Below are 17,450 nucleotides of genomic sequence, written 5' to 3'. Positions count from 1 at the left end.
ATTAGATTGCTTCCTTCCAACACCCGCCAAATAGGTTCCCTTCAGTGGAAAAACCGCCAACCTCGGACTTTTCCACCAAAATCATTTTAGTGACTTTCCCAAAATAGAAAATCCCCTGTCCCAACAACGTTCTTCACCATAATCAAACATGGCACCTCCAGACCGAGGCTAAGGTACTTTTCTTTTTCCTTGAAAATTCCAATGCTTTTTTCTGTATTAATTATATCTTTCTTTTGTGTTAATCTCATTCATTAGGCTTTTAACGTTGTTGGGTTACTGTTTCATTGCTTTTCTCAACTTCCTTAATTCGTTAATTCTTGCCTTTGACGTTCAATCTGTGAAATATTACTAGTTTTCTGATCTGGATCTTTGAAATTCAACCAAAGAAGCTTTCTTTGGTCATATGAAATTCAAGACCATCTCTGCTCTGCATTGAAGTCCTCAAGAAAGCCCTCTAAGCTACAAATTTGCATGTGGTATTGATCCCGTTTCATAGTTTTTGCTTTGATTGAGAACAGGGTTTTTATTCGTATGGAACTTTTTTCAAAGTCAATATCCATCTTCATAACTGTTTTAAAGGATTCTAAGGGATTGGATTGACCATGCCAATTTTTTATATTTTTCTTTGATGGTTTTTTTGCATTGGATTTTAATTTGTTTGGTGATGGGTGTTTTGTGTGTTCATGGTAGAAACAGATCGCTGGAGCTTCGGAGATGCAGCAACAAATAATGGAGCAACCTGAAGAGGAGCTGAAGGAGCAACTGCAGACAATGGAGCTACAAAGAGATCGAGCAGTTGATGAACCGAGAGAGATAAAAAAGGTGGCAGATGAGGCCAACATGAGGCTTAGTGAAGAATTGTCAACTCAGGAGGGAGATGGGGTGCATTCGGAATTGAATTTGGTGAAGGATTTATTGTCTGATGCAAGGCAAGATTTGAAGAGTAAAGAGGAGAATATTGAGTCTTTGAAACTTGAACTTGGAAAGGCCAAAGATGTGGAGCTCAAACTGGCAAAGAATGCGAAAACCTCCGAGGTTCACACACAGACTTTGCTGTCTCAAGGCGCAGAACGAATTCGTGAATTGGAGCTCAAAGCAGATAATGCAAAAACCTCCGAGGCTCAGACAAAGGCCTTGTTAGCTGAAAGTAAAAAAAGAATTCGGGAATTGGAGGTCAAACTGGCAGAGAATTTGAAGTCCTCTGAGGCAGAGGCTCACACAAAGGCTTTGTTGTTTGCAAGCGAAAAAAAAGTTCGGGATTTGGAGCTCAAACTGGCAGAGAAGGTGGAAACCTCCGAGCCTCACACCAAGGCTTCATTGTCTGAAAGGGAAGGAAGAATTCAGGAATTGGAGCTCAAACTGGCAGAGAAGGTGGAAACCTCAGAGGCTCGCACCAAGGCTTTATTGTCTGAAAGGGAAGGAAGAATTCAGGAATTGGAGCTCAAACTGGCAGAGAAGGTGGAAACCTCAGAGGCTCACACCAAGGCTTTATTGTCTGAAAGGGAAGTAAGAATTCAGGAATTGGAGCTCAAACTGGCAGAGGTTATGAAGTCCTCTGAGGCAGAGGCTCACACAAAGACTTTATTGTCTGAGAGTGAAGGAAGAATTCAGGAATTGGAGCATGAACTGGCAGAGAATGTGAAAACCTCTGACGCTCACACCAAAGCTTTATTGTCCGAAGGGGAAGGAATAATTCGGGAATTGGAGCTCAAACTGGCAGAGAGTGTGGAAACCTCTGAGGCTGACACGAAGGCTTTATTGTCCGAAAGTGACGAGAGAATCCGGGAGTTGGAGATGGAAATAGAGAAGAGAAAGCAATCAGAAGCTAGAATTCTTGATTCATTGATCACCCAGACAAACCAACTTGAACAAACCAAGGTTTTGCTTGAAGAGGCAAAGTTCGAGATTGCTTCGATTCAAAACAAATTGGAGAAAGGGGAAGATGAATCTGCTCAACATAGTCAAGAGCGTAGTACGTCTCATTATCATGATCACCTCGAAAATAATCTTTCCAAGAAGGAGGAATTAGAGAGTCTAAAGTCTGAGATTCAGCTAACAAAGGAGAGTCTGGTTGATGCCCTAAAGAAGGAGCAACTTGCTTCATCCAAGGCTCAGAAATTACTTGAGGAGATGGGAGTGCTTAAACGTGAACTGAAGTTGACAGCGGAAGCTGAAGAAAACGGAAAGAAGGCAATGGATGACTTGGCTTTTGCACTGAAAGAAGTTGCAACAGAAGCCAACCAGTTGAAAGATAAACTCTGCGTGACCCAAGCAGAGTTAGAGCACTCAAGATCACAAGAAGAATGCTTGAATTCGATGTTAAAGAGCAGTGAGGAAAGTTATAAAGCACTATTGGATGAAGCAAAGAAAGAAGCTGAGAGGTACAAAAATACTGCTGCCAGGTTGAAAATAGAACACGAGGAGTCAGTTTTGGCATGGAGCGGGAAAGAAACTGGTTTTGTTGATTGCATTAGAAGAGCTGAAGAAGATAGATATGCTGCACAGCAAGAGAACTTTAGATTGCATGAGTTGCTTCTGGAGACGGATAACAGGGCCATGGTATCAAAGGAAGAAAATAGCAAGTTGCGAGACATACTTAAACAGGCCTTAAATGAAGCAAATGTTGCAAAAGGAGCTACAGCCATTGCTCAAGCCGAAAATTCTCAGCTGAAAGATACCCTGACTGAAAAGGAGGATGCCTTGAATTTCCTTGCCTGTGAAAACGAAAATTATAGGGTAAATGAAATTGCAGCTCATGAAAACATTAAGGAGTTAAAGTGGTTGCTCATTGAATCGTCGAAGAAGGAGGAGAAAGAGAAATCGCCATCAAAGGAAAAGGATGGTAAGAAAGAGGAGAAAGAGAAAACAGCATCGAAGGAAAAGGAGGGCAAGAAAGAGGAGAAGGAGAAAACACCATCAAAGGATAAGGAGTCGAAAAAGGAGGCTAAGGAGAAACTATCTTCAAAGGAAGTGAAGAAGGAGGTCAAGGAGAAAAAACCACCGAAGGAGTTAAAAAAGGAGGATGCTGGTAAAGAGAAACCACCATTGTCAGGGGACGCCAAAAAGGAAGATAAAGAGAAAACATCATCAAAGGAGGATAAGGAGGCTGCAGCATCTCAAAATGGAGGCTTATTTGGCAAAGTTTTCAGTTTCAATCTCAAGGAGCTCAAAATTTCAAACATGCACGAGGAAGTTGATGATGATGATCATGAGATTGAAATAGATGAGGCTCTCAAAGGCTCGATATTCGAGGTAGATTCGCCAGGCTCAGCTACGCATCACCGGAGAAATTCTTCTTTTACATTCACAGATGATGGAGAAACACTCCATTCAGATGATTATGATCATCTAGATGGGACTCAAGCTGAAAACTCAAGGAAGAAGAAAGCGTTGCTGCGAAGATTTGGAGATCTTATAAAGAGAAGTACTACTTATACCAAAAAGGAACCATCACCATCACCAGATACCAAAAAGGAACCATCACCATCACAGGATGCCAAAGAGGAAACATCGCCGACGAAAAGGGAAGCTTCCCCGGAATAGACAAGCTGCATTTTGGTGATACTCTTCGAGTTTTGATACCAAGTAGTTTAATCTGATTCTTTCTGTCACATATTTCATCTAGTTTGTATGTCAGAGTGCATCAAAGAATATGATCCAAAGATGTAAAAAGAAACAACACTTATTTAGAACAGTCCATTATTAGACAACATATGTCTTCTACTTTTCATCATTCTATGTACATATCCATCATCAGCATACTTCTATGAAAACAAGTGTTCAGTTTGTAAATATATCTCATCTGCAACTCCTCCGTATTCTATCTAACGATGGTTATCTTATTCTCAAGAAGAAAAAAAGTTAACAATGCATGTTTTGCAGGTTTATTTAAACTTGGCATTGTTTATTTCACCGGTAAACATAGGCCACTTTTTGGATAAACAAAAATTAAGATTTTGATGTTGTTTAATTTGTTAAAATAGGTTTTCCGATCTGCAAACACAAAACATCAATTTTTATTATATATAAATGCAATTTTAAGACCGGAAATGTTGTTGACACTCTAAAAAATTCATCATAAACTCCTTTATATTTTTGTAAAATTTATCTCTTCTAACTTTAAGCTCTTGCAGACGCGGGGGATTTTAGGAAATAGGTTCACTGCGGTACGCTATGCATGTAACCCCGTCATTGCTGGGGAAATTGAGAGAAAAAAGAGAAAATTTGGAATAAAGGGTAATTGGAGAAAAACACGTGAGGATTTTTTTATTTAAAATAATAGTTAATTTCAGTTTACTGTTATTATATTATGACTCTGTAATTAGAAGAGCATTATTTAACAGTAACTTAAAATGAGATGAATGATGTCCTGACAATTACGTGCAATTATACAAACTAGAGTCTAAATTAATCTAATTTATGGAGAGGAAGATTCGGATTTGAATTTTAGGAAATGGATTCATTGCCGTGGTCAAACTGGCCTAACCCACTTGTAAATTATGCAATATTTTTTACACTTTACATGTGATCGTCAATAAGTTTTGCATGTTAAGTTGATCATAATAGACTTACTTTTAATTTAGGATAACCATATATAGATTTGTGTGATCGAATAAACGTAAGAACTGTTGAGATTTGAATTGTCAAGGGAGCTAGAGAGCTTAAGACTGAGAGAGAGCTTGAGCAAGAAGAAAAAAATGGTTATGACCACTACTCCTCTGCAAAACCGTTGCAGCAGAGAAACTTCATTCATACCCAAAATGTGTTCTTACATCAGCAATTACAATCTAACCATTGTGAAGGTTAAGCCAATGTGAATATGACACATGGCATTACAAAGCTTTAGAACCGCTAAAATGTGACATATGAGCTCAAGGCGCTCAGCTAACACACGACTTAAATGGACTAAATATAAACTGACTAAGTGATTACTAACTAATCAGAAATTAGCTAGGCAGTTTACATTTTAACACTCCCTTCTAAAGTGCAAGCTGATTTCACTCCAAGCATACTCCTCAAATAGCTGAACTTGTCTTTGGGAAGTGCCTTGGTGAAAATGTCAGCAATTTGCTCTTCTCCTTTGCAGTAGAGCGGTTCAATCACTCATTCTTGGATTGCTTCTCTAATAAAATGGAACTTCCTCTTAATGTGCTTGCTCCTTTGATGAAATACTGGATTTTTAGCCATTGCTATTGTTGAAGTGTTGTCACATAACACAGTTGTTGCAGCAGTCTGTTCTTCCCCAAAATCTTCAAGAACAAACCTGAGCCAAATGGCTTGTGATGTAGCTTCTGTTGCACTCACATACTTTGCTTCTGCTGTTGAAAGGGCCACACTATGTTGTTTGACTGATGCCCACGAAAATGCATCACTTCCAAATGAAAATGCATATCCGGAAGTGGTTTTCATATCTTCCACAGATCCACTCCAGTCACTGTCACAATATCCTAATAAAAGTGTAGACTTTGCAATCACATACTCAATTCCATAATCAATTGTGCCTTGTATGTACCTTAGAACTCTTTTGGCTGCCCCATAGTGCATCTTAGAAGGATTGTGCATGAATCTTGCAAGCAGGCTAACTGAAACATGATTTCAGGTCTGGTTGTAGTTAGATATAGCAAGCTTCCTACAATTTTTCTGTACAAGCTTTCATCTGCTGCTTCACTTCCATCATCTCTTTGCTATTTATCAGTGGCAACTAATGGAGTGCTCACTGATTTGCAATCCTTGAGTCCAAACTTATCTAGGAGAGTGAGTGCATACTTCTTTTGATGGATGAAAATGTTCCCTTCAGTTTGTGTTACTCCAATACCAAGAAAATAATGGAGTAAACCCAAGTCAGACATTTCATACTTGCACATCATCTCAGCCTTGAATTCTTTCACCATTTCATCACTGCTTCTAGTATATACTATGTCATCTACATAGATTGATACGATTAATGTTCCCACACCTTCCTTGGTTCTCACATAGAGAGTTGCTTCACTTGGACTTCTGTGAAAACCACACTGATATAAGTAAATGTCGATTTCACTGTACCAGGCCCTTGGAGCCTGCTTTAGTCCATAGAGGGCTTTTCTTAATCTGTACACTTTATCCTCAGCTCCTTTAATCACAAAGCCTTCAAGTTGATCCACATAGACTTCCTCTTCAAGGACACCATTTAAGAAAGCTGATTTGACATCCAATTGCCACAATTTCCAGCCTTTCTGTGCAGCTAGTGCAATGAGAGTTCTAATAGTGTCTAACCTTGCTACTGGAGCAAAGGTTTCATTGAAATCAATCCCTGGTTTTTGTGTGTAACCCTTGGCTACAAGTCTTGCCTTGTGTTTTTGAATGGAGTCATCAAGGTTTAGTTTAGTTTTATATATCCACTTCACTCATACAATTGGATTGCTGCCTGGTCTGTCAACCAATTCCCAAGTGGAATTCTTCTCTATCATTGATATCTTTTCAGCCTTGTTCCAACCTTCATCTTTGGTTGCTTCATTGTAACTTTCTGGTTCAATAACGCTCAGTTTACATTGAGCATAGACCTCACTTAAGTTCTTCCATTTTTGTGGAGTATGATCAAAAGTTTCAGAGATTGAAATTGATGAATCATGTGTAGCTGACTCCATAGTAGTTTGCAGATCTTTAACCACTTGTGATCTCTGACGAGATTGAACTGACTGAAGCGATTCATTAGAATATGAATCAATTTATGATATTCTTGAACATTCTTCTTCATGCCATGGAATAGTCACTTGTACTTCTTCATTCAACTCCCAATTCCACATTGCTTTCTCATCAAAGATAATGCTCCTTGAGAGTTCAATCTTTTTAGTTTCTAGGTTAAAGACTCTATACCCTTTCTCACAAATCCCATATCCAAGAAATATTCCATTCATTCCAGTTTCCTCTAGCTTGTGTCTTTTCTGAGAAGGAATATGGATATAGCACAGTGAACCAAATATTCTCAAGTGTTTGACACCTGGTTTTCTCCCACTGAACTTTTCGAATGGAGTTGTATTATCCAGAGCACTTGTTAGACTTCTATTTTGCAGGTATATAGCTATATTGACCGCTTCTGCCCAAAATTTCAAAGGAATTTTCTTCTCATGCATCATTGTTCTTGCCATTTCCATCAATACGATTCTTTCTCTCTGCAACTCCATTCTGTTGTGGAGAGTAGGCTATAGTCAGTTGCCTTTCTAATCCCATCTTTTCACAAAACTTTGAAAATTCCAATGATGTATATTCTCTACCTCTATCACTTCTTAGCTTCTTTATTTGATAACCACTTTGCAGCTCACTCATCAATGAAGGCGAGAAAGTATTTATTCCCTCCAAGAGTGATAGTCTGCATTGGACGACCGATATCTGAGTGAATCAGTTCTAGTGGTTGTGAGGCTCTCAAAGCTTTTTCCTTATCAAATGAACTTCTGTGACTCTTGCCTATAGCACAACCCGAGCAAATCTTCTCAGGTTCTTGTAGCTTAGGTAGACCCTGAACCATGTCTTTCTCTTGTAAGAGCCTCAAGCTAATATAGTTTAGATGCCCAAATCTTCTGTGCCACAGCCAAGATGGTTCTCCAAATGTTGCTCTATTTGCCATAGGAGGATTGACATATTTGAGATCTAAGGGAAAACATATGTTCCCTTGCATTTGAACTCTTGCAATCAGCTCTTTCAACTGCTTATCTTCATAAATGTCAACCTTATTATCACTAAACACCAACCAATGCCCCTGTTTTATCATCTGTCCTACGCTCAATAGATTCTCATCCAAACCAGGTACAATCATAACTTCTCTAATGTATCTAGTAACACCTTGCACATCTATAGCTAAAGTACCTTTGCTTATTGATTGTACTAAATCACCAGTACCCATCTTAACTTTACAGTTCACATTTCTATCTATATCAATAAGTAAAGACTCATGAGCAGTCATATGATTACTCAAGCACTATCCACATACCAAACATTCATATTTCTTCTAATAGTAGCTGAATGACAAGCATAAAATATAGTAGCAGGTTCTGTTATCTTACTAGCCAAGTTTGCAAGTCTCTCAGTCTTATTTGATTGTTCACAGTCTTTAATGAGATGCCCAAAACAATTGCACCCATAGCACTTTGGCTTTCCTTTAAACCAGCATTCTTCATAGTGAAGCTTATCACAGTGCTTGCATTTCCCTTTTGCTTGATCTGATTTTTCCCCTTGTTCATGCTTTCTTCCTTGGTTGCCACTATTTTGAGGTTTTGAATCCCATTTCTTACCCTTCGATTTCCAGCTCTTCTTTGATTTATTATTACCAAAACCAGAATTTGACTGAGATCTTTTTTGATTTATGCTCATGCTACTGAAAGCTTTCTCAGTGGTGCTCTCAGCATGTTATCAAGGCCCTGAGCAAAACCCCTCAATGCAGCAATCACCTCTTATACCTCAATCGTTTCAATATCCTTAGTTTGTTCAATTACATAACAGACATGATCAAACTCCTTAGTCAGGCTTATAAGTAGTTTTTGAACTAACCTTCCTTTGGATAGGTCTTCCTCATATCCCTTCATCTGATTCACAAGCTCAAGTAGGAGAGTGAGGTATCCAGACAAGGTCTTATCATCCCTCATCCTTGTGTACTCAAAATCACGACGCAAACCCTGCAATTTGATGGATCTGACCTGCTTATCACCATGAAATTCCTGAAGTAAAATATCCCATGCACCCTTTGAGGTTTCTTCATTCGAAATCCTAGGGAAAATGTCTTCTGAGACAGCCTCTTGGATAATCCCAAGTGCCTTAGCATCCTTCATTAACATAGCTTCATTCTCAGAATCCAATGACCCAGCATCATCCACCTTCTTCCCCTTTGAATCTGGAATTTGAAACCCCTTTTCAACTAAATCCCAAATTCCATGAGATTTGAAAATCGTTCTCATTCGAATCTTCCAAAACTCATAGTTGTCCCCATTGAATATTGGAGCTCTGAGATTACTCCCACCTGACCTAGCCATTTGAGACCAGAATCAATGAACTGAGTCGGAAATTTCTCGTCGGATTTCCAAGCTCACCACACACTTAACGCCCACTATCCAGATCCAACCTTCGCTGCTGATACCATGTTGAGATTTGGATGGTCAAGGGAGCTAGAGAGCAAAAGACTGAGAGAGAGCTTGAGCAAGAAGAAAAAAATGGTTATGATCACTACTCCTCTGCAAAACCGTTGCAACAGAGAAACTTCATTCATACCCAAAATGTGTTCTTTCATTGTAACAACCCGACCCCAAATTTAATTACCCATTTAAATTATTTAATTTAAATTATGAATTTACCCTTGGGGTAGAGGTAATTTGGTCATTTTCTTGTCCGAAAGGATTTTGGGACAACAAGTAGTATGGTTATGTAGGTTGTACTGAGATGAGTCCGTAGACACGTAGTGGGATCAAATCGAATTTGTAACGAAGAAGTTATGAGCAAAACATCATTAGTGGCACAATCGTAAATATTGCGAAAAGGGTTTGATAGAAGTCAGAAAAGCCATCGCGTCTCTCTTTCTCTTTCTCTTCCGCACGTGCTCTCTCTCTCTCTCTCTTCAAAAATCCGACCACCGGCCGAACGGTGCCAAAGGACCGGCTCACTCGGCATCATGACTGGCCCTTCCTCGACATCGCCGCCGCTCCACCGTTGGAAAAAGGTGATTTTCGGGCGGTTTTCGCTCGAAGTTTGCCGGCTCCGATCTCTCTCCTCCGGTCGCCATTTTTGGCGATCAAGGTATAGAAATTAATCCATTCTTCATGATCTAGCTGATGGTTGGGTAAGATTTCGTTAATTTTGAGTGTTGATGTTTCGATTTACGAATTGAAATTCAGCTGGTTTTGGGATTGCGATTCCGGCCACTTCTGGTCTGTTTTCGGGGTATGTCCAAGAATAAAAGTGACTCCAAATGGGGTTGTACACTTAGGTTAGGAAGCTTGGCCGGCAATTTGGAGTTTTTTCTAGCCGTCGGAAATTACTCAAGGCACCCACGCGTTGCCGGCCCGTGTGGTGGAGTGTGGGCCAGGAAAATGGACTGGCTTTGGGTCCTAAAGTGATCTCCTAGTCCTCACGAGCACGTAGGTGTGCTCATATGTCAATTTGGATACCGTTTGAGTCTCGAACGGATATTGTCTATTACGCGTTATCCAGGTTCGTTAGGTTTAGACCGTTGGATTGACTCTCATTTAATATATGTTAACTTGGACATCCTTAGAATCTTGTAGGATTCGACGGATCGTAAAACGGAGTCCCGGATACTCCAGAAATGCCAACCCTAGGGCTAGGATTATAGTAACCGTCCGATCGTGCGATCGTGAGTGATCCGACCATCCGATCTGGACCAAACTTGCAGGACATGTGTCCTAGACCTTGTAAAACCTATAGGAACTTTCAGATCAGAATTTGGAGGTCATGGACCCTATGGGTCGTTTGACCTAGGTTGGGTAGTTTGGCCTTGGGTTGACCGTGAGACTTCCTAGGTTGTGTTACCTTCCTAGGAAGATTATAATTCCCCTAGTGACAGGTCTTGAGCGTTGTGGAGTTATGTGGATTTAGGATATTAATTTATTGCCTTTAATTAGGGAATTACCGGATGTTATGTTATAGGGACAGACCCCATACGTGGCGTTGATATATCCGGCGTATGGGGAGATATGTGATTTTGAGGTCGCAGTGTCGTAGGAGTAGCCAGCGTGTTGATAGACCCCATACGTGACGTTGGTATATCCGGCGTATGGGGAGATATGTGATATTGTGTTGAGGTCGCACGTGTCGTAAGAGTAGCCAGTGTGTTGACAAACCCCATACGTGGCGTTGGTATATCCGGCGTATGGGGAGATGTGATATTGTGTTGAGGTCGCATGTGTCGTAGGAGTAGCCGGCGTGTTGACAGACCCCATACGTGGCGTTGATGTATCCGGCGTATGAGGAGATATGCGATATTGTGTTGAAGTCGCACGTGTCGTAGGAGTAGCCGGCGTGTTGACAGACCCCATACGTGGGGTTTGTAGATCCGGCGTATGGGGAGATATGTGAGATTGTGATTGGTGAATTGTGATTTAAAGTAAAATCATTTTAGAAAAGAACTACGTGTGGCTTGATTCCTTAGTGAGGGTATGTAGGCAGCCTATGGTAGCGCCTTGGTGCTGCCACGGGTTGAACTTTACTTATTTGTTTTATTGAGAATGGTACGGACCTTGTCTTTGGTCCTGAAACTCGGATAAAACCGAGGTGTGATTTGATAATTGTTCATACTCCCGTTTTGACTACGGGAGGGTGATTTTAGTATGTTGTGGTCGCATTAGGGGTAAAACCCGTTTGGATTGTTGTATGATTTTGGCCGAGACCTTAAACTATTTGTGTTTGCGTTTGGAGGTTAAAACCTCGTATATTGGATAGTTTGGAAAGTTAGATGTTACAGATTGCTTTTGGCATTCTTAAGTGAGAGTGAATTTATTACTTGCCTGGTTAAAGGTATTAATTGACTTGATAGCGTGCTGGGTTGTTCGCTTCGAATTATCGGAAGGCCAGAGGCCGTTTATGTGAATTGCATGTTGTTACATTGTGCAAGCTGCCAGTTGGGATGTTAAATGTGTTTTATGCAGGTTGGAATTTCTGGGAAATGTTCAATTTACAGGGGAGACTTTGTTGAATTTATGGCAGAAAGTCTCATGCCCTTATTCCTTTTTGGGAAAAGAGGATATAGTTTTAGAAGTGGGCCCGACATCAGGGTGATGTCAGGAATTCCACAGGATTCGCCTCGGGTTTTGAGAAATTCGGGGCGGGTCCTGTCATACATCTGCAATTACAAAGCCAATGTGAAGGATTCGCCTCGGGTTGTGAAGGTAAAGCCAATGTGAATATGACACATGGCATTACAAAGCTTTAGAACCGTTGAAATAAGAGAGACAATCCTAAGCCTTACACTTGGCATATGAGCTCAAGGTGCTCAGCTAACAGACAACTTAAATGGACTAAATATAAACTGACTAAGTGATTACTAACTATTCAGAAATTAGCTAGGCAGTTTACATTTTAACAAGAACTACCAATGTAAGGCTTCCAAAAAAATAAGTTTTGCATGTTAAGTTGATCATAATAGACTTACTTTTAATTTATGATAACCATATATAGATTTGTGTGATCGAATAAACGTAAGAACTACCAATGTAAGGCTTCCAAAAAATACCATCAATGTAGAGAAAAACTTTGAGCTTATGTGAAGTACATGGTTCACTATTTAAATACATATTTAAGATATAGGGAAAAATTATAGAAATTATAGTTAATAAAAGTAACCTTCATAATCAGCTTTAGCATTAGGCAAAGAAAAGAAAAATTTACTATTGGATCTATCAATTGGGTATGTCTGGGATTCTTGTAAGCATAAATGAGGGCTTCACACTCACCCTAGTGGAACACAACTCAAGAGCAGAAGTAGAATTCATAAACAACACTGATGGTTGCTCATTGAGTGTAAAACAGATTAAACAAAGAGCTATAGCAATCCTACTAGTATTAAAATAGTACACGATATGAACAAGCTATAAAGCTATGAAGATAAAATTAATAGTACGTGCAATCGTTCGCTTCTGTAAAGAGCATTAGAAATCTGCAAAGAACACACCATTTACGGTATAAAATAGTAGGTGCTATACTCTCGAATATACACTGCAGCTTTTGCCCCTATAGTCCTATTGATTGGACTGAATTTGGAGATCGAGAATTGTGGAAGATCTTGTCGTTGAAGCAAGCATGCCTTCATCAAAGATCAACATTTCATATTTACATCTAAGTGATCTTGTGGTATTGTGAGCGCTTTTACAATTTACAAATCATATCATCAGTTTTTAATCAGAGCTACCTCATGAATACTTAAAACAGATTTATAAAGGTTTTCAATTCAGTTTTGTTTTATGTTATATCTGTCACTGGTTGTTCCAGGATTCAAAAGTCGAGCAGGCAAAATTTACATTAGCCTTGAAAAGAATATTAGCCTTGAAAACTGAGTGATAAAGCCTGAGCATTAGTGGTTACATGTTGGCTTCACACACACTCTCTCTCTTTCTCTCTCTCTCATGCATATGCCTCTAGGGTCTTAGGTTTAGGCAATTCCATACATGTTTTATTTTTCTGAAATTTTTTGGGTGGGCTGCTAATGGCTAGATCCGCCATTGTCACTAATATGTTTTTGAGTGCATAAAAAGACAACTGTGGTGATCATGTTTATAGAATGGTGTTATGCAAAATGATACTGCCAAAGCAGTTCAGTTTGCATGCATCTTATCAGTTCATGGTTTTTAAATGATCACCAATTGCATTGTAATTCATAACATATAGAACATATTGATGTGATTAATTGCAAGTGGACAATATCTCTCAAATGTACTAAAATATGAGAAATATGAGAGAATATTTGTTTGTGGGAATTTTCTGTGTATTCTTCTCCTTGTATGAGGTAATATTTATAATACAACGAAACCTGAATGGGCAAGTAAATAATAAATTCCTATTTCTATTTACAGTAGGAAATCAGGAATTAAAGTAAATCAAATATAATTATAATAGGAATTCTTGGTGTGTAAGGAAAGAAAGTCAATGGTCCACAAGTCACGCCAACACTCCCCCTCACGTTGGTGCATAGATGTTGCCAATAGCCAACTGGTCCAATGATTTGTGGAATGCTTTACTAGAAATTGCTTTTGTCAAAATATCCGCCAATTGATTTTTGGACTTTACGAAAGGAAACTGAATCACTTTAGCTTCGAGCTTCTATTTGATATAGTGTCGATCTACCTCAACATGTTTGTTGCGAACATGTTGAACTAAATTATGTGCAATAGCTATTGCAGCCTTGTTGTCACAAAAGAGATTCATTGCAGATGTAGGTCTATACCCAAGTTCAGTAAGCAACCTCTTTAACCAAATAAGTTCGCAAATTCCTTTGGTCATACCTATGAACTCGGCTTATGCACTGGATAAGGCAACCACCTTCTGTTTCTTGCTTCTCCATGTAACCAAATTACCTCCCACAAATGTGAAGTAACCGGATGTGAGTTTCCTATATGTTATATTTCATGCCCAATCTGCATCTGTGTAACCATCAATATTCAAATGACCATGTTTTGAGAATATAAGTCCTTTTTTGGGTGCAGACTTCAAATATCTAAGTATTCGAATAACTACATTCATGTGGTTTTCACTTGGAGAATGTATAAATTGACTGACGACGCTCACTACATAAGCAATGTCTAGCCTAGTATGAGACAAGTAGATTAATCTTCCCACTAACCTTTAGTATCTTTCTTTGTTAGTTGGAACTTGATCCAGGTATTCTCTAAGATGATGATTCTGAATAATAAGAGTGTCTACAGGCTTGTAATATAGCATTCCTGTGTCTGTCAATAAGTCCAAGGCATATTTCATTTGAGAGAGAAATATGCCTCGTCGTGATCGGGCCACCTCAATCCTCAAGAAATATTTAAGTCCACCTGGATTCTTCATCTCACATTTATTAGCCAAATAGTCTTATAGCTGAGATATTTCATGTTTATCATTCCCAGTAATAATTATGTCATCAACATAGATTATTAAAGTTGTTACCTTCCCTTTTTGATGTTTCAAGAACAAAGTACGATCTGAGTTACTCTGTCTAAAACCATTGTTCTTCATTACCATGGCGAACTGTCTAAAACCATGTTCTTTTTTCCTCGTGGTAAAGTTTCTAGTATCCAAGTCTGATTCTTCTCAAGAGATTTCATCTATTCCTTTACAGTTTGAACCCACTTAGGATCTTTAAATGCTTCAGCAACCTTGGTTGTGATATGAATAGCATACAACTGATGCACAAAGGCCTTAAGTGGTTCAAACAGCTTCTCAGTGGATACATGATTCGCAATTGGATACTTTGAAGTCTTGCCAATATCATGTGAACAACGATTTGGTGGCTTTCTATGATTATGCCTGAAAGGTAATTGGTATCCAATATATTTATCCTCTAAATTCACAAGTATAGTAGGAGTAGTTACCTCAAGGATATTTACAGTTGAGTTAGATGGGGGGTCTTCATCTTGTCGTTATGTATTGTCTGTAGGTGTGGGACTCGGATCAGAAATATCTTTGGGATCATGGGTCAGGCGATTGATCGCTTTTCAGAGAGTAATCTCATGCTCCGCACTCGGGACGATCAATCATTTCTGTACATAAGAGAATTTCTTCGCTTTCCAAGTTGCTCCAATTCTGCTCTTCACTTCGTATCTCCCTCTAAAGCGTAGAATTGGATGATGGGTTATGGAAGAATAGCTCAGATTCCAAAAAGGTCATATCCAAGTGACATAGGTATGTCAGGTAGGAAGATGATAACAGCGGTAGCCTTTCTGATGATTGACATAATCCATAAAAACACAACGAAGCGCACAAGGATCAAGTTTGCTACGTTGATTTTTGTAGAGATGAACGAAAGCCACACATTTAAAGATTTGGGGTGTGAGTATCAAAACAGAAGGCAGAAGTCTGTGTTGTGCAAACACTTGTAAGTGAGTTTTAAAGGTCAAGACATCACAAGGCAGGCGGTTGATCAGGTAAACTACGATGACAATAGCATCATGCCAGTGATGGCGATGAGCATGAGCACCAATCAAAAGTGCTTGAGCAGTTTCAAGAAGATGTCGATTCTTTCGTTACACTATTTTGTTGCAGTGTCTGAGGACAAGTCCTCTCATTGATAATTTCATGTTGTTGGAACTAAGTTCGAAAGTCATGATTGATAAATTCTTCACCATTGTCTGAGTGAAGAATTTGGATTTAAGCACTAAATTGAGTTTTCATCTGTTTGTGGAAGGACTGAAAACTAAAAAACACATTGTTTTTATTCTTCAACAAATAAAGTCATGTCATCCATGTACAATCAAACTCAATTTTCTACTACCTTAAAGGTGCTTTGTTTGGATAATGGTGGTGAATATGTTAATCAAGTTTTACACAGTTATTTTCAGGAACATGGAATTCTACGTGAGACTACTTGTCCCTATACACCTCAATAGAATGGTGTGGCTGAAAGGAAGAATCGCAAAATTCTTGAAATTACTCATGCCAGTCTTATTGGTGCTTACATGAGCCCACAGTTTTGGGAAGAGGCGATCACCTCTGCAATTTATCTTTGATGATATGATCATAATTGGTGATGATTTTGATGAAATTGGCAAACTAAAAGGCTATTTAGCTTCTAAGTTTGATACGAAGGATCTTGGTGGATTAAAATATGTTTTGGGTATTGAGGTAGCTCGTTCTAAAAATGAAATTTTCTTGTCACAATATGTTCTTGATTTGCTAAAGGAAACAAGTATGCTTGGGTGTGAATCGATTGATTTTCCTATAGTGTCACATCCCAGGATCGGCTCCGCCGTAACACGATATTGTCCTCTTTGGACCCCCCTTTCTACCCTCACGGTTTTGTTTTTGGGAGCTCACGAGCAACTTCCCAGTGGGTCACCCATCCTGGGATTGCTCTAACCCCAACTCGCTTAACTTCGGAGTTCTCATGACTCCGAAGCCAGTGAGCTCCCAAAAGGCTTCGTGCTAGATAGAGCGGGCATGTACATCACCCCCTCTCCATTGGTCGATGTGGAATGTTACAATCCACCCCCCTTAAGGGCCTGAAATCCTCGTCGGCACACTCGCACCACACGGCAGAGTGGCTCTGATACCAAATTGTCACATCCCATTATCGGCTTCTCCATAGCACAATATTGTCCACTTTGGCCCCTCTCTATGCTCTCACGGTTTTGTTTATGGGAGCTGAAGAGTAACTTCCCAGTGAGTCACCCATCCTGGGATTGCTCTAGGCCCAACTCGCTTAACTTTGGAGTTCCCATGACTCCGAAGCCAGTGAGCTCCTAAAAGGCCTCGTGCTAGATGGAGGCGGGCATGTACATATAAGGCATATCACCCCCTCTCCGTTGGTCGATGTGGGATGTTACATATGGAACAAAATCATGGTTTGGAAGAATGTCCAGATTAAGTTCCAATTGATAAAGGACGATATCAAAGGTTGGTTGGTCGTTTGATTTATTTTTCTCACACTAGACCTGATATTGCATATGCATTAAGTGTTGTAAGTAGGTTCATGCATAATCCAAGTGTACAACATATAGATGCAATGGTCTGAATTTTGAGGTATTTGAAGTCTACACCGGGAAAAGGTCTAATGTTCTTAAAGCATAGGTATGTAAAAGTTGTGGGGTATATGGACTTCGACTGGGCAGGAAAGAGGGATAAGAGAAGATCGACGTCTGGTTATTTTAGGTTTGTATGAGGTAACTTAGTTACTTTGAGGAGTAAAAAGTAGAAGGTTGTCTCTTTGTCCAGTGCAAAGGTCGAGTATCAGGCTGTGATGGAAGTTGTTTGTGAACTGCTATGGCTAAATCGGCTTA

General features: G+C 39.5%; 1 protein-coding gene and 1 pseudogene across 3 annotated transcripts; one reads left to right on the top strand and one right to left on the bottom strand.

Moving 5' to 3' along the window:
• Positions 1–34: 34 nt before the first annotated feature.
• On the top strand, positions 35–3,776 carry LOC103333952 (Myosin heavy chain-related protein). 3 transcript variants are annotated; one of them, XM_008236865.3, is made up of 2 exons: positions 35–173; positions 697–3,776. In XM_008236865.3, the coding sequence occupies exon 2, from the start codon at positions 715–717 to the stop codon at positions 3,541–3,543; it is 2,829 nt and encodes a 942-aa protein (XP_008235087.2). In that variant the 5' UTR covers positions 35–173; positions 697–714; the 3' UTR covers positions 3,544–3,776. The 3 variants fall into 3 exon arrangements, with proteins under 3 accessions (XP_008235087.2, XP_016646838.2, XP_016646837.2); XM_016791352.2 differs by having other exon boundaries at positions 691–3,776; XM_016791351.2 differs by lacking the exon at positions 35–173 and adding an exon at positions 188–476.
• A 1,327-nt stretch (positions 3,777–5,103) lies between these two features.
• On the bottom strand, positions 5,104–5,544 carry LOC148920954 (secreted RxLR effector protein 161 pseudogene; annotated as a pseudogene).
• Positions 5,545–17,450: the final 11,906 nt, after the last annotated feature.

Source organism: Prunus mume, linkage group LG1 (assembly GCF_029339155.1).
Source record: "Prunus mume cultivar Tortuosa linkage group LG1, ASM2933915v1, whole genome shotgun sequence".
Taxonomy (NCBI): domain Eukaryota; kingdom Viridiplantae; phylum Streptophyta; class Magnoliopsida; order Rosales; family Rosaceae; genus Prunus; species Prunus mume.
Note: the sequence above shows the minus strand (reverse complement) of the source record. Positions and strands in the feature narration are given on the sequence as shown.

Bases quoted from the DNA above. Each gene is read 5' to 3' on its own strand.
- LOC103333952 (XM_008236865.3), top strand. From the start codon at position 715: ATGCAGCAACAAATAATGGAGCAACCTGAAGAGGAGCTGAAGGAGCAA.